This window comes from Schistocerca piceifrons, chromosome 5, assembly GCF_021461385.2.
Source record: "Schistocerca piceifrons isolate TAMUIC-IGC-003096 chromosome 5, iqSchPice1.1, whole genome shotgun sequence".
Taxonomy (NCBI): domain Eukaryota; kingdom Metazoa; phylum Arthropoda; class Insecta; order Orthoptera; family Acrididae; genus Schistocerca; species Schistocerca piceifrons.
In genome coordinates, this window is record NC_060142.1 from 42,101,493 (window position 1) to 42,128,761 (window position 27,269).

The 27,269-nt window shown below is 47.4% G+C and overlaps 1 protein-coding gene across 1 annotated transcript; it reads left to right on the plus strand.

Moving 5' to 3' along the window:
* The first annotated feature begins 3,646 nt into the window (after window positions 1-3,646).
* LOC124798166 (DNA-dependent metalloprotease SPRTN-like) lies at window positions 3,647-26,076 on the plus strand. Its single transcript, XM_047261449.1, has 3 exons — window positions 3,647-3,864; window positions 11,181-11,289; window positions 25,552-26,076. Exons 1-3 carry the CDS (start codon window positions 3,647-3,649, stop codon window positions 26,074-26,076), a joined length of 852 nt encoding a protein of 283 aa, XP_047117405.1.
* The last annotated feature ends 1,193 nt before the right edge of the window (window positions 26,077-27,269 follow it).

Here is a 27,269-nt window from a genome sequence, read left to right on the forward strand (position 1 = left end):
ACTGGCGCCCCTACTTTTCTTTCGGACACATCTCACACCTATTCTCATTTAGACCTCTCTATATGTACTCCCCAACTTGCACGCCGGTTTGAGTGGTATGCACTTTCTAATACATATTCGAGCGACCACTTCCCGTGTGTTATCCATCTCCTGCAGCATACCCCCTCTCCGTGCTCATCTAGTTGGACCATCTCCAAAGCAGACTGGGGGCTCTTCTCTTCCAGGGCGACCTTTCAGGATCAAACCTTCACAAGCTGCGATCGTCAGGTCGCACACCTCACGGAAGTCATTCTCACTGCTACTGCATATTCCATCCCTCACCCTACTTCTTCTCCACGTCGCGTACCGGACCCCTGGTGGACCGCAGCATGTAGCAGCTATAAGTGCTCGTCGACGTGCTTTACGCACCTTCAACCGCCACCCTACGATGGCGAATTGTATTAATTACGAACGATTACGTGCGCAGTGTCGTCGTGTTATTAAAGAAAGCAAGAAAGCCAGCTGGGCTGCTTTCACAAACTCCAACAGTTTTACTCCTTCTGTCGTCTGGGGTAGCCTGCGCCGGCTGTCTGGTCTAAGGTCCACTCACCAGTTTCTGGCTTGACGGTCGCGAATGACGTCCTTGTGGCCTCTGCGGATGTCTCCAATGCCTTCGGCCGATTTTCCGCAGAGGTTCCGAGCTCCGCTCATTACCACCCTGCCTTCCTCCCCCGAAAACAGGCAGTGAAGGCAAGGCCACCTAACTTCCACTCCTCGAATCATGAAAGTTATAATGCCCCATTCACCATGCGGGAACTGGAAAGTGCATTTGCTTGGTCATGGTCCTCCTCTCCGGGGCCTGATTCTATTCAGATGCTGAATAACCTTTCTCCTGCGGGTAAAGGTTTTCTTCTTCGTACTTATAATCTCATCTAGATTGAGGGTCATGTTCCCACATGCTGGCGCGAATCTATTGTCCCGATTCCTAAGCCGGGGAAGGACAAGCACTTGCCTTCCAGCTATCGACCCATTTTCCTTACCAGCTGTGTTTGTAATGTGATGGAACGAATGGTTAACTCTCGATTGGTTTGGCTGCTCGAACCTCGACGCCTACTTACCAATGTACAATGTGGATTTCGTAGGCGCCGCTCTGCTGTTGGCCATCTGGTTACCTTGTCGACCTTCATTATGAATAACTTCCTGCAGAAGCGCCAGACAGTGGCAGTGTTCTTTGATTTGGAGAAGGCTTAAGACACCTGTTGGAGGGTGGGCATTCTCCGCACCATGCATCCTTGGGGCCTTTGCGGTCGCCTCCATAGTTTTATTCGTGCCTTTTTAATGGATCGAAAGTTCAGGGTACGTGTGGGTTCTGTCCTGTCCGACGCCTTTCGCCAGGAGCATGGGGTGCCACAGGGCTCAGGTTTGAGCGGTGGTCTGCACCATAGCGATCAATCCAATAATGGATTGCCTCCCAGCTGGTGTATCAGGCTCCCTTTTTGTGGACGATTTTACCATCTACTGCAGCGCGCAGCGTACATGTTTCCTGGAGCGCTGCCTTCAGCGTTGTCTTGACCGTCTTTACTCCTGGAGTGTCGCCAATGGCTTCCGTTTTTCTGTCGAGAAGACGGTCTGTATTAACTTCTGGCGCTACAAAGAGTTTCTCCCACCGTCCTCGCATCTCGGCCCCGTTGCTCTCCCATTCTTGGAGTCAACAAAATTTTTAGGTCTTGCGTTTGACAGGAAACTTAGCTGGTCTCTACATGCCATATTTGGCTGCCCGTCGTACCCGTTCACTAAATGTCCTCTGTGTTCTCAGCGGAACGTCGTGGGGAGCGTATCGAACCGTCCTACTTTGCCTATATCGGTCGATCGTCCGCTCATAGCTGGATTATGGGAGCTTTGTATACTCCTGCACGGCCGTCCATCTTACATCGCCTCAACTCTATACAACATCGGGGGTTACGTCTTGCGATCGGAGCGTTTTATACTAGTCCCGTCGAGAGTCTTCATGCTGACGCTGGTGAATTGCCACTCACCTACCGGCGCGATATACTGCTTTGTCGGTATGCCTGTCGGCTATTATCAATGCCCGACCACCCGTATTATAGTTCCTTTTTTGACGACTCTCTCAACCGTCAATACGGGTTGTATGTATTTGCCCTGCTACCCCCAGGAGTTCGCTTTCGTCGCCTCCTTCAGCAACTTGATTTTCCACTCCCTGCAACCTTTAGAGTGGGCGAGAGCCAAACGCCACCTTGGCTCCAGGCTAAGGTTCGCGTTCACCTTGACCTCAGCTCGCTGCCAAAGGAAGTTACCCCAGCATCGGTATACCGCTCGCGGTTTGTTGAACTTCGTTCGAAGTTCATTAATACGATCTTGATACGTACAGATGGCTCTAGGACCAATGACGATGTCGGGTGTTCTTTTATTGTCGGGGCACACAGTTTCAAATACCGTCTCCATGGCCATTGTTCGGTCTTCACAGCTGAGCTATTTGCCCTCTATCAGGCTGTTCTTTACATCAGCCACCACAGACATTCTGCTTATGTCATCTGCTCTGATTCCCTGAGCGCCATCCAGAGCCTCAGGGATCCGTATCCGGTTCACCCTTTCGTGCACCGGATCCAACGCTTTCTTCAGCATCCGGCGGACGATGGTTCTCCGGTTACCTTTGTGGATTCCTGGCCATGTCGGTGTCCCTGGGAACGAAGCTGCAGATGCCGCGGCCAAGACTGCGGTCTTCCAGCCTCGGACAGCTTCTTGTTGTGTGCCTTCATCTGATTTTAGCAGGGTCATTTGTCAGCGCATTTTGTCGCTGTGTCATGCCGATTGGTCTACACTTACTGAAAACAAGCTTCTGGCCTTGAAACCTCTCCCCACGGCTTGGACCACCTCTTCACGCACTTCTCGGCGGGAGGAGGTCGTTTTGGCCCGGTTACGCATTGGACACTGCCGGTTCAGCCATCTCCATCTGCTGACGGCTGCGCCGGCGCCGTTCTGCCCATGTGGGCAATTGCTGACGGTACGCCACATTTTAACGTCCTGTCCGAATTTTAATACACTGCGCATTGATCTTGGCCTGCCATGTACTCTGGATGTAATTTTAGCGAATGACTCAGGAGCAGTTGCTCGCGTTCTTCGTTTTATCCACTTGACGAACCTGTCTGACATTTGATTATGCTGTTTTCTTTTAATCTCTTGCCTGTTAATGTGCCTTTTATAGTGTTGTCCTTTTTAGTTGCTGTTTTAACACTGTGCCTCGCAGTGCATTCATAATTGTGTCTGGGCGCTAATGACCACTGTAGTTGTGCGCCCTAAAACCACAAAAATATTCTTGATTTGACTGTCATTGTGCACTCTACATGTTATATTCACTGCTAAGCTGTATACGAGGTTAGTGCGCTAGTATCTATTATCTGATCCTATGTTACGTTCTAAAAAGTACTTAAACTACACTACCTGCAGCGTTCCAGGTATGCCAGTGTGGTAGAAACTTCTGTTGTTGGCCGTCCCCACCGAGCTAATATCAGTGTGAATGCTCCTGGCAGCGGGCTGGCCGAATGTCTTGAAATTTGCTGCAGTTAACTACTGTTAGTTTATCCTGTCTTAATCTACAAAAAACCTAAAATTCTTGGTACTGGATCTTACTTGATTTCAGCGAGCAGCGATGAGCAAGCTGGTGGACACACCTCCTCAGGGCAAGACCTACCCAGCAGAAGACGGGATGAGCCGCCAAGGCGCGGCGTGCACTTCGCTTGTGGACCCGTCTCTGGAGTACACGGACCCCACCCCGGACATCCACGCCCTCTTCCTGCAGTTCAACGACCGCTTCTTCAGGGGGCGCCTCGCCGCAGTGGAGGTGAAGTGGAGCTCCAGAATGACGTCGTAAGTTGCCTCATTCTGAGTTAGCACCAGTAAAATGTACGGTGTACATGTCCGCAGGGTTCATATAACAACCTTCTTCGACACACCACTTCCGGTAGCTGTGGAAGCATTCTTTTGCACAGCCGACTGTAACAGTCAGAGGTCATTCAACCGTGTATCACGGCGGTGGAACGATGTGTGTTTAGACTTCACCGCCCGAATCGCGAGGATTGTAAAATCCTCTATAAAAAATCCTCAATATCAAGTGGGGTGCGCGCTAATGAGATGCATGGTTGTTGAGGTGTAACAGTTCTTAGCGGGCAACCTCCGGGGAACCTGCTGCACCTCAGTTGCGTAAAGCTTACCCAGGCCAGCGGTGCTCCACACAGGTGGACATCATCTATTTTCCTAGGTGCTCGTGGGATGAATCTTTCGAAATCACACTGGACTCGCATTTGGGAGGACGACGGTTCAATCCCGCGTCCGGCCGTCCTGATTTAGGTTTTCCGTGATTGCCCTAAATCGCTCCAGGCAAATGCCGGGATGGTTCCTTTGAAAGGGCACGGCCGACTTCCTTCCCTAATCCGCTGAGACCGATGACCTCGCTGTTTGGTCTCTTCCCCCCAAACAATCCAATCCAATCTTTAGAAATTTTTTCTTCTCCCAGTGGAAAGGGTGGGCCACTGGTATGTACAAACACACAAACATAAGGGCTCGTGTAACCAATCCTCCTGATTCTGGCCGTATTCAGAGTGATGGTATTTACAGTAACAGAACACATGCTGCTGGCCAGAATGTATTTTTCATAGTCATGTGGAAAGGTTTCACCCGTTTATATCCAAAAGGAAGTTCGTGGAATCTATGGCTCTTTAAAGTCAGTCATGTGCTTGTGCAATGGAACACTGTTCGGCGAAAACTTCTACTTTATACCAAGCAACTAACCTCCAAAAAGCTAGATGTCTTGGAGTATGCAAGAGAGACAGAGGAGCACACCACCTTGAACCCCAGCAAAAATCTTGTGACTTGCAGGGATCTCGTAGACAATCCCAGAGAAGAACTGAAAAATGGGTGGGCTCAAGCAAGGATTGTTCACGGGAAAACTGTAATGAAAAGGGTGGATTTCGATCTAATGAAATTACTCCTTTATACTTCCATTTAACACGAAACTTCCAGAGCATGTCATGGCAGATTTCCTTCGTCTCATTGAGCGTCCTTATTTCACACACTCACTGAGCTTTTTAAAGTACCAGCACTTTCGGCAGACTACTAGATGTGAGAAGCCTCTTGCGACAAATATGGGAAGGCCGCCCATGGAGTAGTTGTTTGTCCATGTCATCTGTGAAAACTGCTCTGAGGATCACCCGGTCTGGAGTATGGACTATAGCGTTTGCCTTGAAGAGAGGAACACAGAAAATTAAAACCACTAAGTGTCTCGTGTGGCGTGGCCAGAAAGGTCTAAAAGGCCATGCAGCCCCTGATGTTCGCTACCTCCTTTGCGTTTGTTCTTAAACCGTCACTCCCTAAAACCGATGCTGCTACACAAACCAAGATTGCCAGCGTCAGCACCTGACGTCTCCCAGCGCACTTGTTCTGCTGTAGTTTACCTCCCCCCAGAACACTTGACAGGGCTGTGGGTTGCTGCTGTTGCAGAGCTCCCTGCTCCTCCAAACGTTCAGCATGGCCAACCGTCCAGTGCTTCTAATTCCACAGCCACGGTTGTGGCTCCGAGGCCCACTCAGAGCAAAAAACTAAAGACAAAGCGCCAACCATTGAGATATCTAGGAAACCAACTCTCCAATGATGTCGAACTCGTCCTGACGTGTCCACAGGTCGTGATCCAGTGGCTAGCGTTGCTGCCTCTGGATCACAGGGTCCTGGGTTCGATTCCATGCCAAGTTGGGGATTTTCTCTGCCTGGGGACTGAGTATTTGTCATCCTCATAATTTCATCATTATTCGTGGCAGTGGCTAGATTGTATTGTGTAAAAATTGGTACGCTGATGACCGAACAGTTCGCGCCCGACAAACCAAACATCGTCGTCCTCTGTCGTATCTCTTGTACCTTGATGTCGGACTGTGAAAATCATCTCGCCCCGAAATTGAGCCTCCAAACATGGCACGCTACCCTCCTAGGTTGAAAGATGGCGTGAAAGTGCCAACCCCCCCATAATAAATGACTCCCATTCTCCAGTGGAACGTTAATGGGTCCAGGACACATGTGGAGGAACTCCAGCTTCTAGCACAGGAACGCCCCCCTGTGCATGTGTTTTTATTTTTTCACGAAACACATTTTAAACAGTCTCATACCCCTGTCCTACTTATCTGGAGTTATACACTCTATCACAAGGACGACCTCAGTAGGGAAAAACCGATGGAAGGGTGACTTTCTTCGTAAATAACGCACACCTCTCCTCTGCTTTCCCCCTGGCTACTATCTGCAGGTAGTTGCAATTGAAATTCATGTGTGTTGGAAGATCACTATTTGCTCACTGTATTTACTTATGCCAGATGAAGTAAACTCTGGGGGTCTGACAGGTCTTACAAAACAACTCCCCTGACCATTTCTCCTCCTGGGAGACTTCAATGTCCATCTGTCTTGCAAGTCTCGACCTCCACTTGCCCTCAGGATCGGGCATGACATCTCACAGGCTGCGCATGCTAAACACAGGCACTCCCATCATTTCTGTGCTGCATCCAGGTCATTATCAGTCATCGACCTCTTTTTGCTTTCCAACCCTCACTGACTGTTCAGTGGGCACTTACTGATTAACTTCATTCCAATGATCACTTCCCACTCTGAATTCACTTACTGAATGGACTGTTGCTTGAACTGAAGCCACGAAAATGGTAAGCATGGCTAACTGGACGCTGTTGAGCTATCTATCTGTTTTAACACCATGACAGGGTCCAGGAATGGATGGACCACATCATGTGAGTGATCCATCATGGCACTGACTTACCAATCTCAAGTCTTCAGGTCATCCTAGACGGCGACCTGTACCTTGGTAGATTGATTAGTGAAAGGCATGTGGCTGTTCGACAGTTAGATGCCACTCAGCAGCAGACACACCTCATAGCCTTTAGAAAGAGCAGGAAAATCCCATGTCAAGCTTTCTTGAATATCAACTGTGCCTCTTGTTCTAAAAAAGTATGGGAAATCATCAGGATGATTACTGGTGAACAGTCATTTAACAATAACAGTAATGCTGGAACAGAAGTGTCTCCAAAAAGTGCCCAGACACATTGCTGAGATGAGGCACAGCATTTTGCAGTGATCCGGTGTTTTGCTGCTACCATACTACTGCAGAGAGGGGCAAGTTGGTGAGTCTTAAAATTGCATTTTCTCCTTGTGGAGCTGGAATCGACACTAAGATTCCTGATACTGCACCTGAGGATCAAATCTGGTACTTCATGCTTAGACATTTGCCAGCAGCGTCAAAGGAAATCGACTTCGAATGTTTTAATCTTCGATGGCAGACAAGTCACTCTCCAAACTCCTTGAGAGAGGCAATTTTGATACCTCTCCTCAAACCGGGAAAGGACTGCACACCTCAGTAGTTAATGGAGCGTCACCTAAGAGAGCTGTGTAGGAAAGACCCTGGAGGGAACGATTAACCGTAGTCTGATCTGGTCGTTAGAGACTAGGCGGCTCCTTAGCCGCTCCGCATGGATTGCAGAGATTGCAGTCCACTGTCAACATGACCCTATTACAGGCGGCAATTCGGCAGGCTTTGCCATATAAACATCGCTGTATCGCTATATCCTTAGATATCAGCAAGGCGTACTACACTACTTGCAGAGACAGTATTCTCGAGCAACTCAGTCAGTGTGGTTTCGTGGCCACTTCTTCATACGGTCCTTCCTGTCAAAGCGCTGTTTTTATGTTTAGAGTTGGACGTGCTGTCGAATTGTATTGAGCAGGAGTCTGGTGTTCCTGAGGGCAGTGTTTTAAGTGTTGTGCTCTTTGACATCGCCATTAACAGTATCACGACTACGATAAGGAGGCCTGTGCAGTGCTCCGTATTTGTGGATGACTTTGCTTTTTTCTGTTCGTCTCCAGGGTTTCAACAGCGACTGTCAGTTGTAACAGAGTAGAGAGCTTAGAGGAGTGGACTGAGGAGACGGATTTCCAGTTTTCTGGGTAGGTAGGTAGGTAGAGGTAGGTAGGTAGGTAGGTAGGTAGGTAGGTAGGTAGGTAGGTAGGTAGGTAGGTAGGTAGGTAGGTAGGTAGGTAGGTAGGTAGGTAGGTAGGTGTGTCGGTTTCATTTTAATCGTTATCACACTAATTTACCTGGCTCTCATACGACACATACCTGTCTACATAAAGACCTAGTGATGTTTCTTGGCCACATTTTTACTCCAACCAGTCGTGGTTACCGCATCTGAGAGATGAAAAAGCCAGAACCCAGACGGCAGTGAGTATCATAAAGTGCATTAGCCACAGACAGGGTATGTCTGCTCCAGTTTTATAGAGCGTTTGTACGTTAACAGCTAGGCTGTGGCAGGAGAGCGTATGGGACAGTGAGGCCATCTTATCTGAATGTTGATGCTATCCACCATGAGAGGATTAGGTGCTTACAGGACCAGCCCTGTACCCACTCTGAGGCTGTGGGGTTGCCCCTCACCAATTGGTGGCGGCATCCCACGGTGCATCAGTCATCTAAGTTCCTCGCAACTCCGACTTCCGCTGCATACCACACTGTTGCTTGTCTACTTTTGCAACTCCTTTTCTCAAATTGTCCAGAGCAACAATGCCATATTTGGGATAGGTGTGAAGTATGTGCTGGAGTCACTTTGTGTGGAACATGTTCAGTCACAAATCCAGGATTTTAACTGCCTACCACAATGGTTACGGAAGAGGCCCAGGATGATATTATAGTGCAGTACAGGAGATACTAAAATTCTGCATATGTTTAGTACTTCATTTTCTGCCATTTTAATTGAACACCACAAGTCTACAGCTGTCTTTACAGATGGGTCGAAACGGGGGACTGTTTTCCATCATCGTGTCCTCGAGGTCGCCTGGGTCGAGACTTCACCGTATTAGACACGAAACTCTGTGCGACCTTGGGGGCGCTGGAGCAGATGAGACGCTATTAGACTGCTAAATTCGTTGTCTGTTCAGATTCTCTGAGTGCCCTTCGCTCTCTACAACGTCTGTGTACAGCAGATAAAGTAGTCCAGAATATCAAGAACTCTGTCCCAGCTACAACAAACAGGGGAGGAATTGTCTTTCTTGGGGACCAGGGCATTGCAGGGTGGATGTAGTAGCAAAGGAGGCGTGTAGCGATCCTCAGTTATTTCAGTGTGCTGTCCCCCTGCATGCCATTAGGTCGCTGTTGAGGTACAGTCATGTGTCGGTGGGAAAACGAGTGGCTGGAAGTGATTGATATCAAGCTACGTCAAGTAATGCCCACTACACGGCCGTGGCGTACTTCCTTCCAGCCATGAAGACGGGATGAGGGCTCATCACTCATGTTCAGATAGGTCACAGACCTCTGACGTATGGCTTCGTGCTCCGGCGAGAGGACCATCCAGTGTGTGGAGCTTGTGGCGTGCAGATCACTGTGCACCACGTTTTACTCGACTGTGTTTCATTTTCAGATCAGAGAGCAGCTGCAAATTTACTGGCAGATCTCCCCTCTAGTTTAAGTGAAGTTGAAACGGAGTTAGTTTTTAAAGGTTGGTGATCTGTCCAGCTTGTTTCATAAAATTGTAGAAATGTTCGTAGTCTGTTAACACGCACTTTTTTTCTTAAGTGCTCACCCTGTCACATTGCCCTGTGTCTCGTGTAGCTCTTCTGTGGTTTTACGTAGGTCTAATCCCATGTATAGCACCTTTCACCCTCCTCTGTTGTATTAAGGCCTGTGACATTGTGATTGTGTGGATCCATGTGAGGGAGGTGGAGTGAATATCATTTTAAAGGTTTCCTCCTCACAGTGCGAAACAATTTTAGACCTTTTATCCAAATTAATTTCTTTTCATATGTACAAGGGAGCTGATAACCTCGGCGTTGAGCAGTGTAAGCTACACGCACACTTGAGACTTGGTGCATCTAAGGAAATATGAATCTGAACTAAAATAAAGTTTTTTTTTTCTTTGGTAGAATGAAAAATGGTGAACATTGTCACTGTCTCACAAGGGAATAAAGCTAAATCAACAATCCTAACCTTTCTTTAGCGCAGTCATACTAGACCTCTTGGAAACATGTTATTTGTTGTTCTTGACACACAGCGATCATTCTGAAAATGACAAATAGCTGACGTGTTCATGTTGCGGACAGTGTAGACTGTAGATTAAGATAAAGTCGGTGTTCATATGAAATACAGCGCGTTTTGCGAACAAACGTAATGGCATCGGCGTATCATTCATATAAGGGTGTCGCTAGAGGAAATTAATAAATGATACGGCCAACTGAGCAGAAATTTGTTAGAATTTGGAATATCAATGTTACTGGGAAATGTCTCCAAAGTTAAGATCATCTTCTTTCAGGGTGTCTGTCTGAAGTTAAATTTTTGTTTCTACACATTTCTGATCTTTATGTGTTAGTCATCGCTTATGTTCCCACGATTACGAAAATAATTTTAGTAACCTTAGACTGAAACGCCAGTTTCACTATTAACCGAACTCAAAATTCAGCTAAAGTACTGTGAATCAATGAGTTAGGTTTCTGACAAGTAAAAGTTAAGATTGTAATGTTAGAGCTTATTCTTAAACTGCTAAAATACTGACGTGCAGTCTTCATTCCATGATGGAGTTAAAAACTCAACGCCCTGTCGTCGAAGCAACACAATCTCAGTTCGCAGTTCTGTCTCGTGAAATCATGTCTTATTAGTAACATAAAATTTTTTCTGTTTTGATCGTTAAGTATTTTTATTAACATTCGCTAACGAGATGAAAATAAATTTTTGTGTCATTAACAGTAATGAAGTCGCTACATTCCAGTGAGTCACAATTTCAAATTTGTGGTCAGTTTTCAAACTTTCTCGCACGCTGACTCACTGCTTGTTCACTGCTTTCATTCCCCTTACGTTTACCACTTGAGTATGCTAAACATAAATTATTGAGCCACACGCCTGCTCTCGGTGGCGTGATTTTCGTGCAGTTATTTCGTTGTTCAGGCATGAAAATTCTATCAGCACTGGCAATTTAAATTCAACGTTGTCGAAATGTTCCATCGTGGTACTATAGGAGTAAGGTGTGTATAGTTTAAATATCTGTAGACACACATCGCCATTTCGTGCTAGCCATTCAGTATTGCTCATATGGTGGCAGTAAGTAGTCGACACAAACTGCAAGTCTTCAGAACGTGTAACTCACATGCTCCATCTGCCTTAGGAATGTCGGTGTTTGCACGTACGAAGGAGAGGATGGCCTGTGCACTATAAGACTAAGTGAACCGCTGCTGAAACTGCGTCCGAGGAAGGACCTAGTTGAAACACTTTTGGTAAGTACATCATGTGCTATCGTATTAAAATGACTCATACAGATTTTAGAAACGGTTGCACCGTTAATATAAAAACACATTTGTCTCTTACCTTTTCTGGACTCACCCCTAATCCTTGCCTCTTGTCCCTGGGTCCACGTTCATTGGCAGTTATATTTATGCTGAACAGTAGCTGTAAGTGCTCTTGCAGATGGTACGATCCCTTCCTTGAGGTAAGTTGCTAAAGCTGGTTTTCGACGTGGTGGTGGTGGTGGTGGTGGTGGTGGTGGTGGTGGTGGTGGTGGTGGTGGTGTGTTCCTACATGAGGCTACCGTAGTCAGATGGGCTTCGTTTTGACTTAGAGCTATGGACATGTTATCCAGCCCCTAGATTGTAAATATTATTGTGAGCAATATTGTCACGTAGAAGGTGTAAGTAGATGAATGACGAACATTAACTTCACTTAACGAAGGTTTATTCAGCACTTACACATACCCCCCCAGGGGGTCCACAACTCTTTTGTGGATACATGCATGGCGAGCACGGGGCCCCGAGCCATTGCAGCCTTCTTTCTCTCCCGGGCTGCATTTCCTTTCCCTTCCCCCCCTTTCCCCTCCATACCCCTTCCCCTCGCCCTCTCCTCTCCCTCTATTGGTGTCCTTGCTTATGTTGGCCCCCGCTATCCTCCTGGTTCTGTTGGTTTTACACTCCGGCTTTGTTGCGTAATCATCTCCTCCTTTTGGCATTCCTTGGTCCCCCTCTGGGGTTTGACCTCCATTCCAAAATTTCTCTTCCGTAGTGTGAGCCATTTGGGGAAGAGCACCTTACCTAGTGTCTCCAACGTGCGCCCTCCTAGTACATTCCACCTTTTCTTTTACGTCGTTGTCTGATGCTAGGGTGCATAGCCAGCACGGTAGCCAGCCCGTGTGGTGGGGTCGCTATGTACCCTTTTGGTTGAGCCCCCTGAACACACAGGGATCACACTTCTGATACCTGAGCTGTGACCTCCTCATGCATGCCTTGGAGTGGTTGCTCGTCATCCTGGAGCATCGGAACTCCCGGCAATGGCCGCCACGCCAGACGGCCCTTGCTGTGGCTGGGTGGCGCCCGTGAGGAGAGCCCCTGATCGGAGTGGGTGGTATCAGGGCGGACGCTATGCAGATGAAACGCATACGGGTCCAAAACTCTGGCCGCTCTTCCGCGGCCGTCTCTCTGCGTGGTACTGATTCCTCAAGTGCTGCTTTTCTTGCCCCTTCGGCCTTCCCTTCCATGGCTACCCCCTGGGAGGAGGGTCAGGCCCGTCGTCTAGGGGCAAAACCTTTCCCCCGTTATCTAGTTTGCACCAGGACTGATGAAGATACTTTCACCAGTGTCAAACCTTTATTCTTTGTGGAACACATTGAAGACAAGTTCGGCGAAGTGGACTCCCTGAGCAAGATGCGGTCGGGTTCGTTGCTGATAAAAACCGCTTCGGCTGCCCAATCTGCGGCCCTTCGTGCCTGTACCCATCTTGGCACAATTCCCGTGTCCATTAGCCCTCACCAGTCTCTAAATATGGTACAAGGTGTGATTTTTCACAGAGACCTCATCCTTCAAACTGATGAGGAACTTCGGGAAAATCTCGGACGGCGGGGTGTTCACTTTGTTCGGCGTGTTCAGAAGGGTCCTAAAGATAATCGTATTGATACTGGTGCCTTTATCCTGGCCTTTGAAGGGGATACCCTTCCTGAGAAAGTTAAGATTATGGTCTATCGCTGTGATGTGAAGCCGTACATCCCACTTCCTATGCGGTGTTTTAAGTGCTTGCGTTTTGGCCACATGTCTTCTCGCTGTTCCCAGGACCCTCTCTGTGGTGACTGTGGACGTCCACTCCATGAGGGGAGTCCCTGTGTTCCCCCTCCTGTATGTGTAAATTGTCATGGTAGTCATTCTCCATGTTCACCAGATTGCCCGTCTATAAGAAAGAAAAAAAGATACAGGAGTATAAGTCCCTTGATCGTTTAAGGTACACAGAGGCCCGTAAGAAATATGCACGATTGCACCCTGTGTCCATGACATCTAGTTACGCCTTGGTTACATCTTCATCCCTTCCTCCCCCTTCCTTACCCCCATCCCGGACCCCTCTCCTTCCCCCCTCCCCTGCGGCTCCCACACCTTCTCCTCTGGGCGCTGCTCCCCCTCCCCAGCCAGAGAAGTGTCCCACTCCTTCGGCGTCTGCCGGTCAAGGGCGCCTCTCCCGGGATGCCCCTTCCCGGCACCTTCCAGGTCAAAGGTTTGCTGCAACGCGGCGACCGCGAGAGCCGCGGTCTCTCGGCTCCCAGGTTGCCCGGTCTCTTTCTGTTCCTGATCTTGCTGCAGCTGGCTCCTTTATGGCACACAGCCCTCCTCGATCTCAGCCTGAAAAGAAGAAGAAACATAAATCCCGGGACAAAGAGCCTCTGGTGTCACCGGAGGTCCCTTCCCCGACTTCACAACCGGATTCTGACCTGTCGTTTCTGGATGTCGCCCCCTCCTTGTCGGTGACGGGTGGGGATCCGGCGCTATGACTGGCTTTAGCGTGTTCAGCCCTCATTTAAACCATCGTTCTGTGGTTCTCCAATGGAATTGTAATGGCTACTATCGTCACCTTCCGGAATTGCAATCCCTTCTTTCGTCCTACTCAGCAGCTTGTGTGGTTCTCCAGGAATCTCATTTTACTGATGCTCACTCACCGACCCTCCGTGGGTTCCGCGTTTTCTGTCGAAATCGGGTCGGACCCTTGCGGGCTTCTGGTGGCGTTTGTACGTTGGTCCGTACAGACATTGCTAGCACGTGGATTCCTCTCCAAACTACATTGGAAGCGGTTGTTGTTAGGGTCCACTTAGACTCTGCAGTCACAGTTTGCAATCTTTATCTCCCTCCTGGCAGGACTCTTACACCTGCTGCCTTAACCGCCCTTCTTCAGCAACTTCCTCCTCCCTTCCTCCTCCTTGGGGATTTTAATGCTCATCATCCTTTGTGGGACAGTGCCTTTCCATCTAGACGAGGTCTTCTTATAGACCAATTTATAGCAGACCACGACCTGTGCCTTCTTAATGATGGCTCCCCTACTCATTTCAGTGCTGGTCATGGTACCTTTTCTGCCATTGATCTTTCTCTTTCTTCTCCCTCTCTACTCCCTTCATTACACTGGTCGCCACATGACGACCTTTGTGATAGCGACCATTTCCCGTTGATTATCACGCTCCCTTCCCGCTCCCCGATGGACAGGTTACCTCGTTGGTCTTCCCACCGCGCCGATTGGCCTCTATACACTGCACAGGTCGAGTTTTCTCCCTCTTTGTCGGGTTGTATTGATGACGTCCTACGTGACGTGTCTGACGCGATTGTTCGCGCTGCTAACCTTGCTGTCCCGCGCTCATCTGGACAATTTCGTCGTCAAGTCCCGTGGTGGAGTACGGCCATTGCCATTGCCATCCGTGATCGCCGTCGAGCTTTGCAACACTTTAAGAGGCACCCATCTGTAGCCAGCCTTTCTACCTTTAAGCGCCTTCGCGCTAAAGCCCGTTATTTAATTAAACAGAACAAGCGGATATGTTGGGAACGATTCGTTTCTTCCCTTGGTTCCACTGTCCCTCTGTCACGGGTATGGGCTACACTTCGCTCTCTCCAAGGTTGCCATCGGCAGTCCACCCTCCCAGGCCTTCACCTCCCAGATGGCATTTGTACGGACCCATTAGTTCTCGCAGAACATCTTGCGACCCATTTTGCAGTGGCATCAGCGTCGGCCTCCTATCCAGCTGCTTTCCTTCATCAAAAACGGCAGGCTGAAGCTGTCACCTTATGTTTCACCACTTGTGAGTCAGAATCTTACAACGAACCTTTCACTGAATGGGAATTTCTTTCTGCTCTATCTTCTTCTCATGATACGGCCCCTGGCCCAGATTCCATTCATAACCAGCTGCTTCAACATCTCAGTGCTCCACAACGGCACCATATTCTTCGGGTGTTTAACCGTATCTGGCTCCAGGGTGACTTCCCTTCTCAGTGGAGGGATAGCATTGTGGTTCCTGTCCTTAAGCCTGGTCAGAACCCCCTATCTGTTGACAGCTATCGGCCAATTAGTTTGACCAATGTTGGTTGTAAGTTACTTGAACGGCTGGTAGCCCGTCGGCTCACTTGGGTCCTCGAATCTCGGGATTTATTGTCCCCTTACCAGTGGGGCTTTCGAGAGGGACGATCTCCAATCGATCATTTACTTCGCTTGGAATCCGCAGTTCGGCAGGCTTTTTCCCAGCGCCGCCATTTGGTTGCAGTGTTTTTTGACCTTCGCAAGGCCTATGACACGGCCTGGCGCCATCATATCTTACTAACCCTTCATCAGTGGGGTCTTCGGGGCCCACTCCCGATTTTTATCCGCCAGTTCCTGATCCATCGGTCATTCAGAGTTCGAGTTGGTACTGCTTTTAGTTCTCCACGGACCCAGGAGACGGGCATCCCACAGGGTTCTGTGTTGAGTGTCCTTCTTTTCCTCATTGCTATCGATGGACTTGTGGCCTCTGTCGGTCCCTTGGTCACCCCTGCCCTGTATGTGGATGATTTCTGCATTTGGGTTAGTTCCTCCTCGATGCCATCTGCAGAACGGCAGCTCCAGGTGGCTATACGGCGTGCCTCTGCATGGACCCTCTCACACGGGTTTCAATTCTCTCCTTTAAAATCGCGGGTGGTCCACTTCTGTCGCCGTACTACGGTCCACCCTGATCCAGAGCTCTATCTCGCTGCACAAAGATTGCCTGTGGTTCCACAGTTTCGTTTCCTGGGTCTTCTTTTCGACAACAAGCTCACTTGGCTGCCCCATATCAGACTCCTGAAGGTAGGATGTTTCCGTAAACTCAATGTCCTTCGCTTCCTTGCCCACTCCTCTTGGGGTGCGGACCGTTCCCTCCTCCTCCGTCTTTATCATGCTCTAGTTCTGTCACGTTTGGACTATGGTTGTCAAGTTTATGGTTCAGCTGCTCCTTCCACACTGCACGTGCTGGATCCAGTCCACCATCGTGGTATCCGTTTGGCCACCGGTGCCTTCCCTACTAGCCCTGTTGATAGTCTCCTGGTTGAAGCTGGGATCCCCCCCCCCCCCCCCCCTTTCTGTTCGGCGGTCCCAGCTTCTGGTGTCTTATGCCCTTACTATCCGTTCTTCTCCCGCTCATCCTTCCTATTCTATCCTATTCCCAGACCATGGCCGTCGCCCGCCCGACTCCCGCCCTCGGGCGGGTTTACCGGTTGGGCTGCGCCTTGCGTCTCTTTACCGTGATTTTCAGCTTCCTTCTTTGTCCTGTCTTCCTCGCTCCCTCCCCTCCACTCCTCCTTGGTTAGTTCCTCGGCCTCGAATTCGGATGGATCTCCGCCGCGGTCCGAAAGATTCCATCCCCCCGGTGGTGTTCCGTACCTTTTTCCACCAAATTTTATGGGAGTTTCGGGATGCTGTTGTTTTTTACACTGATGGCTCTAAATCTGCTCATCATGTTGGGTATGCCTTCATCACGTCCTCTGTTGGAACGGAAAATCATCTGCTGCCACCTACATGTGGGGTGTTTACTGCGGAATTGATGGCAATTTCCCGGGCCCTTACCTTTATTAAACAATCCCCACACAACCGCGTTTTGTTATGTACGGACTCGATGAGTGGCCTTCTTGCTATTGACCGGTGTTTTTCGCGCCATCCCTTGGTCTCTGCCATCCATGACCATCTCGCTGATCTTCACCGTGCCGCTTGTTCCATTGACTTCCTATGGGTCCCGGGCCATGTGGGTATCCCTGGTAATGAGCTCGCTGATCGTTTGGCTGGGGGAGCAGTTTCTTACCCCCATTTTCTGTAACCCCTCCTGCAGCGGATTTACGGCTTCACATCAAATCCCACTTCGCACAGTCATGGGCCAATTCTTGGGAGGCTACTCCACTGTCTAATAAACTTCGTGCAATTAAGGTGACACCAGGCCCATGGCGTTCTTCCTTTCGCCTCTCCCGCAAGGACTCGACCACACTGTGTCGTCTCCGCATTGGCCATACCAGGCTGACCCATGGTTTTCTTTTGCGTGATGAGCCACCCCCGCTATGTGGTTGTGGAGCCTTCCAGTCAGTGGCCCACATTTTGGTTGAATGCCCCCTTCTTTTGGCTCTGCGTGCTAAGTACAGACTCCCCCACACTTTACCTTTGATGTTGGCTGACGATTCCCGGATGGTCTCTCTGGTTCTCGGCTTCCTCCGGGAGAGTGGTTTTTATTCTCTGTTTTAAAGTTTTTAATCTCTCTCTGGTGTTGGGGCAGGGCGGTGAGTGTTTGGGTGTCTCCCACTGTAGGCAGTGTTCCGAGATTCCCGATTCACCTCCCTGACCGGAATCCTCTTTTCTTCCCCTTTTACTCTGTTTTTACCCCTTCTTTTTAAGGCTTGGTTAGTCTTTCTATTCCCATACGTACTTTCTGCATTATAGCAGTTGTACCTTTTAAGTCACAGATAGTCTTGCCTATGCTGCTTCAGCATGGTGTTGGGTTCGTTCTCTTGCCGACTTCCCTCATTTGTTTTTACTAATGACAACGTGACTGCCCTTTTACGTTTTTTCCCTTTTTCCGTTTTATTGTTCTGACTTTTCTGAGATGTCCCGTTAGCAGAATGGAGTCTATTTGAAACAAGGGACTGATGACCTAGCTGTTCGGTCCCTTTACCCTCAAACAACCAACCAACTTACACATACAAGAGCGAGGAGTTAACTGCCTTCGGCCAGAATACATACAGTATATATACAGGTACATCATATTTCAGTCCAATGATTCTTCACATTTGTGGATACTTCTAGAATGTACTCGAACCGAATATAGAAATTAAAGTTGTATAGTCCAGGTGAGTTTTGAACTCACGACACTCCATGCAACAGTTTAGTATCATAACCACGATACCACGGTGCTACTTAGCACATATGAAAATACTGTCGCAGAAAAAGCTATAATACGTAGCTTATAGGGATGATATTCAGAGACTGTGGAATAATGTTGAGCCGTCTGTGGACAAAACTGACAATACCTTTCGCAATCTCTCGCACGCCAGTCTGGCTAGTATTGTATTCGGTGTTGTGTTGAAAAAGACACGAAGAGCGTTGTCATTAGTGCACCGAAATGTGTTTATCATTGCCGGCAATGTGAGATGTTAGGGCAGATGAGTACAAAAACAGAAATGTTAGAAGTGGATCCTAAGATTGGCTCAGAAAATGCAGGAAATTGTACTGTACAGCTACGAAAGATGACATTTAAAATAAATTTAATTAATGAAAAGTTACAATTTGATGTACATGTAGTTGTTCGTTGTTCTGAACACAAGCTCTTAGTGCAGTTACTATTCCTGGACAAGATTACGTAACTGTCTCAAATACTAAGAAGTTAAAGTGAATTCGTAAACTGTAAGTCTACACCGCAAAGCAGTAGCAAGGTGCTGAAGCGTAGTAGATAACCGATGACTTGGTGGAATTGGGTCTCCGATTCTATTTTGTTTTTTGGTCTTGTGATACGGACGTCCGCACAAATTTATCAAGGAGGGGTGGGACAACAAACGTGTGAAATTGCCATTTGTTATAAGAGTTGTTTACTTTAGACACACAGTATGACACATAGTACGACACAAGAACCAAATTTTATATCCTCTCAGTATTTGTTAGAGTACGTTGATGCTTAAAACCTACAAAGAAACATGAGTAATGCAGAAATAGCGAAAGTCAAAGAACAGTCTCTCTGCGATGAGCCGTGTGGTGGTACATTTCGCCACACGAAAGGTTTGGTTGGGTATGTATCAAATATTGGGAGATAGACGTAAAATGCTTTGAGAATTGCTTTCCTTTTTCAATTTCATTTCTCACAACAGGTTTTCGTGAAGGTCTTTGACGCTCCTTAAATCATTATTTCATCCACTTTTCTTCTTTCTACAACAAAGTTGAGTATCACAGCAGTAGCATTTTTTATCGTCCAACTTTCACATATTCAACTTATTTTTGCGCCCAAGGAATAACTTTACTGCTTAATAAGTAGGCCTGTGTTATAGTGCTAATACAGTAAACGGAACTACAAAAAGCTTTACATACAGGCATTTAGCAATAAGTTACTATGTTATGAATTTATGCATTTTCAATTCTAGAACATGTACACTACTGGCCATTAAAATTGCTGCACCACGAAGATGACGTGCTACAGACGCGAAATTTAACCGATAGGAAGAAGATGCAGTGGTACGCAAATGATCAGCTTCTCAGAGTATTCACAAGAGGTTGGCGCCGATGGCGACACCTACAACGTGCTGACAAGTTTCCAACAGATTTCTCATACACAAACAGCAGTTGACAGGCGTTGCCTGGTGAAACGTTGTTTTGATGCCTCGTGTAAGCAGGAGGAATGCGTACCATCACGTTTCCGACTTTGATAAAGGTGGGATTGTAGCCTATCGCGATTGCGGTTTATCGTATCGCGACATAGCTGCTCGCATTGGTCGAAATGCAATGATTGTTAGCGGAATATGGAATCGGTGGGTTCAGGAGGGTAATACGGAACGCCGTGCTGGATCCCAACGGCCTCGTATCACTAGCAGTCGAGATGACAAGCATCTTATCCGCACGGCTGTAACGGACCGTGCAGCCACGTCTCGATCCCTGAGTCAACAGATGGGGACATTTGAAAGCCAACAACCATCTGCACGAACAGTCACAGGTAGTTTGCAGCAGCATGGAGACCATGGCTGCGATTACCCTTGACGCTGCATCACAGACAGGAGCGCCTGCGATCGTGTACTCAACGACGAACCTCGGTGCACGAATGGCAAAGCGTCATTTTTTCGGATGAATCCAGGTTCTGTTTACAGCATCATGATGGTCGCGTCCGTGTTTGGCGACATCGTGGTGAACGCACATTGGAAGCGTGTATTTGTCATCGCCATACTGGCGTATCACCCGGCGTTATGGTATGGGCTGCCATTGGTTACACGTCTCGGTGACCTCTTGTTCGCATTGACGGCACTTTGAACAGTGGACGTTACATTTCAGATGTGTTATGACCTGTGGCTCCATCCTTCATTCGATCCCTGTGGAACCCTACATTTCAGCAGGATAATGCACGACAGCATGTTGCTGGTCCTGTACGTGCCTGGCCAGCGCATTCTCAAGATGTCTCACCAATTGAAAACGTCTGGTCGGTGGTGGCCGAGCAACTGGCTCGTCGGAATACGCCAGTCACTACACTTGAACTGTGGTTTCGTGTTGAAGCTGCATGGGCAGCTGTACCTGTACACGCCGTCCAAGCTCCGTTTGACTCAATGCCCAGGCGTACCAAGGCCGTTATTACGGCCAGAGGTGGTTGTTCTGGGACCTGATTTCTCAGAATCTATGCACCCAAATTGCGTGAAAATGTAATCATATGTCAGTTCTAGTATAATGTATTTGACCAATGAATTCCCGTTTATCTGCATTTCTTCATGGTGTAGCAATTTTAATGGCCAGTAGTGTACTATGTATCGAACTAGGGTTCGGGATACACACATGGCGTTACGCAGACTAAAATAACGTTGAAAGGACTTCATCAGCATCATAGCAGAAAAAAGAAACCGTTTGCACACACACACACACACACACACACACACACACACACACACACACGTTAAACCAAACATTGAAATAACTAGTGACTTACGTATGCAGTCGAGGGTATTGCTTTTTTTTTAATGCGAACCGCCAAGCGACGTGCGCGCATCGCACATTGGGAGGGGGAGGAGGGGTGGTTAAAATGTTAAGAGTACTGCAAATTCCGGGACTTAAAAACAGCTCCTGCAGCCAGTTGATACACTGTACGTATATCTGCTCAAGTTGGAGATGACGAGATAGATCAGCAACTAAAAGTAAGAACGATCTAACAAATCGTAATCAGTTTTCAACGTCAGGAGTCTTGGAACTTCTTTGAGAACTCGTTACGAAATGTTTAAATTATTGAAATTGTTTGTCTGGTCTACAGATGACTGTCTTGAATTGCGGGAATCGTTTCACGTCAAGAACTGGAAGCTGATTCTTCTGTATTGTGGTTCAGCGGCCGTAATATGTTCAGGGAAGTATTTCGAACACTCGCGCGCGCGCGCAAACACACACACACACACACACACACACACACACACACACACACACACACTCACTCTTACGTGTATGTGTATATAAGCTTGATAGTCAAACACAAGTCGTCTCGAATCCACACCAGCTTTCGTTTCCTCTTGAGGGAATACAGGTGACGCTGCTAGCAAGGGGTTGTATAGACGGGGACGCTACGTTCGCGTATGACGAGTTAGGTCCCTGGGTCGGTCAGGGTGCATGTCCTAATAGCCGATGCAGTTCCATCGAAGCGTAGCATCCGTGTTCGGGTCGTACTCCGGTACGAATTTTCATTTCGTATCATGAATTTGTGTCCAAATGCAGCTGCAGTCGGAAAAATTTCCCTGAATGGTATCGATTTTTGTTTGATAGCGTCAATCTTGTCCGCTATATTTTACCAAATGCTGCTTCCATTGAGTAATAATGGTGGTGGTTTATCCTTGATTCAGTTTTTTCCCTGATGACCGTTGAACCACCGTTCACTCCTGGTCCCCACAAGTGCATCATACCGTCTTTGTGGCTGGTGTAACGATGCTCCAGTGAATGTTTTTCCAGCTCATAATAGTGTGATGGCGTATTAAACACTTCGCGTGGCCTTGAGACGATACGAAAAATAAAGCAGTTCCTATTCAGCTGAATGCTGTGGCTTCTCCACTTTCTCTTTCGGAAAAGTGGGTAGACGCCACTGTATTCCTGATTCCAGGCGTAAATGATCCTACATGTAAGGACGATGAAAGAACGGACATGCAAAATTACAACATACTTTACATTTGTTTGCTACAGAAATCTGAAACTTTCCTGAGTTCTGATATAATAATTTCCTACAGACTGAAAAGCTTATGTCGATGAATCAGAACAGTTTTAGAAAGCATCGCTCGTGTAAAACCCCATTGCAAACTATTAACGAAGGTACGAGCCTATGGAACAGGTTCCCATATATGATTCGAAGACTTCTTAATTGATACAACCAGTATGTTGTCCTCGACGCCGAGTGTTCATCAGAGAAAAGGACACGGCCAGGAGTGCACTAGGGAAGTGTCACAGGACCACAGCTGTTTCCTGTATACATGAATGATCTGGCGGTCAGGTTGGGCACCAATCAACGCTTGTTTGCTGATGATGCCGTGATGTAAGATAGTGTCGAACGTGATTGTTGGATGATATGACGACTTAGAAAAATTCGTAGTTGGTATGATGAACGGCAGCTAGCTCTAAATACAGAGAAAAAGCGGATAAGTAGGAAAAAGAAACCTGAAGTGTTCGGATCCAGCATTAGTAGTGTCCTGCTTTGACGGTCAAGTCGTTTAAATACACGGAATTAAGTTGGAAAGCGACGTGAAATCGAAAGAGCATGCGACGATTGTAGTAAGAAAGGTGAATGGCAGACTTAGGTTTACTGGGGAATTCTAGAAATGTGTGGTGCGTCTATAAAACCGATTGTATATCCGTATTTTACGGACTGTAGGACGTACTCCTTTCTTTGGAAAACTACCTCCAAAATTCAGATGTATCTTATACTTCAAATTGGTGTAAAAATGTCCAATCTTCGATTCAAAATTCCCACCAGTCGTAAAAATGGCCATATATTCGATGCCGCGGAAAACTTCTATCTGGCAACATTGGATTCAACTGGCAGCAGCAGTGCACCGATGCGAAGAAAATGATTCACAAGCTTGCTGACACTGCCTCTCCCCCCTCCCGCCATCACAAACCCAGACCACTGTGTAGACAATGATGCCTGAACTGAAATTGATTTATGTTGTCGGTAACAGTACAATATTTTTGTTAGTAGCTAGTTTCGTGATGGAAAAAAATTGTATTCATATGATGCAGATTATAAATGGAACGTAACGGCATATTCAGAACATGGAAACAGAGCACCTGAACTGCAATTTCGGTCCACTAACAGAAAAAACCAACGGCGACTAGCGGGCTAGAAAAGAAACTGTAAAAAATTTGGAAGAGTAAATAATGGACTGAATGCAAACTGACCGAAACTAGACGATGACGTATTGAAATGGATCCAAGGATACGGTCAAAATGGCACTGGAATTCATACAAAAATGTTTCAAATAGACGTTCGTAAGCTAGCGCTACAGTGGAATTTAAGACTTTAAGGGTAGAGTTCGTTGGTACAAAAGATTTATGAAGCGTAATGACTTAGCATACGAACCAAAATATCTCAGAAAGAAAAGTTCAGATGACGATTTTCAGGGATTTTGTAGGTCAGTTCGGTTTCGTAAACTAAGACCATATTTAGGCAATTGACCCTAAATAACAAAGTGTGAGGTCATCCATATGAGCGCTAAAAGGAATCCGTTAAACTTCGCTTACACGATAAATCAACGAAATCCAAAGGCCATAAATTGTATTACGAACAACTTAAATTGTAAGGAACACAAAGAAAATTTTGTGGGTAAGGCTAAACAAAACTTCCAAAATGTAACAGATCCACTAACGAGACTGCTTACACTATGTTTGTGCGTCCTCTTTTAGGATACAGCTGCGCGGTGTGGGATCCTTAGCAGATAGGACTGACGGAGTGCACTGATAAAGTTCAGATAAGGGCAGCAAGTTTTGTATTATTGCGAAATAGGGAGGTGTGTGTCGCTGAAACGATAGAGGATTTGAGGTGGACATTTTTAATATTTTATATTTAATATATATATAAATATAAATACATATAAATTTTATATATATAAATTTGTTTTAATACAAAGGCTTTTTCGTTGCGGCAGAATCTCCTCACGAAATTCCAATCACAAACTTTTTCCTCCGAATACGAAAACATTTTGACACCGACCTATATAGGGAGAAAAATGGTTCCAATGGCTCTGAGCACTATGGGACTTAACTTCTGAGGTCATCAGTCCCCTAGAACGTAGAACTACTTACACCTAACTAACCTAAGGACATCACACACATCCTTGCCCGAGGCAGGATTCGAACCTACGACCGTAGCGGTCGCGCGGTTCTAGACTGTAGCGCCTAGAACCGCTCGGCCATCCCGGCCAGCTATATAGGGAGAAACGATTCCCATGATAAAATAAGGGAAATCAGAGCTCGTACGGAAAGATATAGGTGTTCGTCCTTTCCGCGCGCTACAAGAGTTTGGAATAATAGAGAATTGTGAAGGTGGTTCGATAAGCCCTCTGACAGGCACTTACATGTGATTTGCAGAGCATCCCTGTAGATGTAGTGTCTGGATTTGCAATCTAATAATAAAATGCTAGAAATGCAATTTTTAAAAAAAATTGCGTAAAAATTCAGGTGCGTCTCAGTAAAATACGGTACTGCGACCTATTTTGAGCACTGGCATTGTTCGGGATCCGTACTGGGTCCGATTAAAGGAAGACTTCAAAGCAGTTCCGAGGCACGATGCTAGATTTGTTACCGATAGGATCAAACAGCACAAGAGTGTTAGGGAGATGTTTAGGAAACTAAAATTGGAATCCCTGGACGAAAGGCGACGTTCTTTCCGTGGAACAGTGTTGACAAAATTTAGAGAACAGGCATATGAAGCTGATATCAGAAAGATTCTACTGCCGCCAACATACAGTTCGCATAAGGACCACAAAGATAAGGTGCTAGAAATTAGGGCTCATACAGAGGTATATACACAATGGTTTTCCAAATGGTCGAATGTTCGTAAAATCTTATGGGACTTAACTGCTAAGGTCATCAGTCACTAAGCTTACACACCACTTAACCTAAATTATCCTGAGAACACACACATGTCCGAGGGTGGACTCGAACCTCCGCCGGTACCAGCCACACGGCCCATGATTGCAGCTCCCAAGACCGCTCGTCTAATCCCGCGCGGCGCGGTTTTCCCCCCTTGGTTCAGTCTGCAAGTCGTACAGGAAAGGAAACAACTAAAAGGTGTTCAGGGTACCCTCCGCCACGCGCCGTGTGGTGGTTTGGGGAGTATGTTGTAGACGCAGAGCGTAAATCTAATTTATCGCAGTTGGCAGACTGTCCTGGTGTACTCGCGTCAGATTGCAGTCGAACGTTCGGAGCGCTGATTGTTGAGGCCTGATCTTAGCCAAATGAGAATTACGCTGCCTTGCATTAGAGAGGAAGCACGTTAGCAAAGGAGGCCGTGGTCTCTGAGTGCAGTGTGCGCTCGTGTCGTGTTGCAGCACGAGATGATCCACGCCTACCTGTTCGTGCGCAACAAGGACCGTGACCGCAGCGAGCACGGGCCGGAGTTCCACAAGTACATGCGGCGCATCAACCGCGAGGCGGGCACGTCCATCACGGTGTTCCACGAGTTCGACGACGAGGTGGAGTTCTACCGGCAGCACTGGTACCGCTGCGACGGTCCGTGCCTCCAGTGGCGGCCCTGCTTCGGCACCGTCAAGCGCTACAGCCGCTGCCCGCCCGGCCCCAGGGACTCGTGGTGGCGTCGCCACCAGCAGCTCTGCGGCGGCACCTTCCGCAAGATCCACGGCCCCGAGGGCTACGTCAAACCCACAAAGGAAGGTGAGGGAACTTCTCACTCGTCTAAACTCTCTTCTCTGTGGCCTGGCGCGCTGCCTCGACAGCGCTACTGTGCTCTTAAAACTGGTTGTTTCGTCAGCATGTCATCACTGTGGACCTCTGAAAGGCATTTATTTCTCATAAGATGGACTTCGGGGCTCTTACACGGAGATAATAGCGTCTAAAACTATAGGTTCCTAACTGCTGGCTTGCCGAATAAAGATTCGGCTGGCAGAACAGGGGTGTGAGGGAGGGCTTTCTAGTTACGTGTGCCGTAGCAGTACAAATTCCTCTGCACATAATTATACCTGCGCATATTCAGTGTTTGGAGGAATGTAACAAGTGGCCAGAGGGAAGCGTGCATACAAATCGGTAATGGCAAATGATATTTAAGGGGGGTAGGACGTCAAACTGGCAGACATGGAGCAGGAGAGGCACCACAGGACATTTTAATTTCCAATGTCTATACTTTTACAAATAAATTCATAAAACTTTGTCAGCATGACCAGGAAGGGTTCAGGATTCACGCTCATAGAAGTGGAATTTCAAAAATATAACAAAATATATTTTTTTTACGTGTGAAATATTGTCATTTTTTCACTTACTATTGGCTGCATTTGTTGCTATAGGTACACTTTTGTTCATAAGTAAGGGAGATTATTCGATGAATTTTGCACAGCATACAAATCATACTTGTAGGTGTATGAAACTCTAGAGATTTTCAAAACCCACGCTCCACAGTTCTTGATCGTTGTTGTTCGTCAGTACACGAGATTAGCCTCGCCTTGGTTCAGCTGTCGTTGTTCCCTCACAACAATGGCACCCTTAGAAGGGGTTGAAATGTCCCTGATTGATCTGTTACGTTCTTCATACACAACGTCTAGTATACTTCCGAAGTCGATGAACTTCCCTGACAGACCCATTCTACTGACGCTTCGCCACTGATAACATAGCATTAGCTATATCCATTTATACTTGTGGGTCCATTTTCCGTGTCAACTAGTGGTCAATTACGCATTATATGCAGATGATAGGTATTTCTGACCAGGCAGTGTATGTGGCAAATGGGTCTGATGTGTTACACACCCCGTACCCCCCCCCCCCCTCCTCCCTATGGCGTTGATAACTCTTTCGTATGTGCTTGGCTACCATGAGATCCCAGCCCCTGCAGCACTACTTCCACTTTTGTGCTCCAAGTCTATACATCCCTTATCCTTTTCCTTCTCTGACTTGACATTGGATGGTGTTCCTGGTGCAGACTGCTTGGAAATGGTACATACCTTAGGACTCTAGTTTTCCATTTCCCTTCCGGAGCACTCTACACATTTTCATTAATAAATACGTGGAGTTTGACCTCACACAACTTTCCCAAATTTTT

Excerpts from the sequence above, each read along its gene's own strand:
- LOC124798166 (XM_047261449.1), top strand. The coding sequence starts at position 3,647 with ATGAGCAAGCTGGTGGACACACCTCCTCAGGGCAAGACCTACCCAGCA. Across the intron at positions 3,865-11,180 it reads TGGAGCTCCAGAATGACGTC|GAATGTCGGTGTTTGCACGT; the intron begins GTAAGTTGCCTC and ends CATCTGCCTTAG. Across the intron at positions 11,290-25,551 it reads ACCTAGTTGAAACACTTTTG|CACGAGATGATCCACGCCTA; the intron begins GTAAGTACATCA and ends GTCGTGTTGCAG.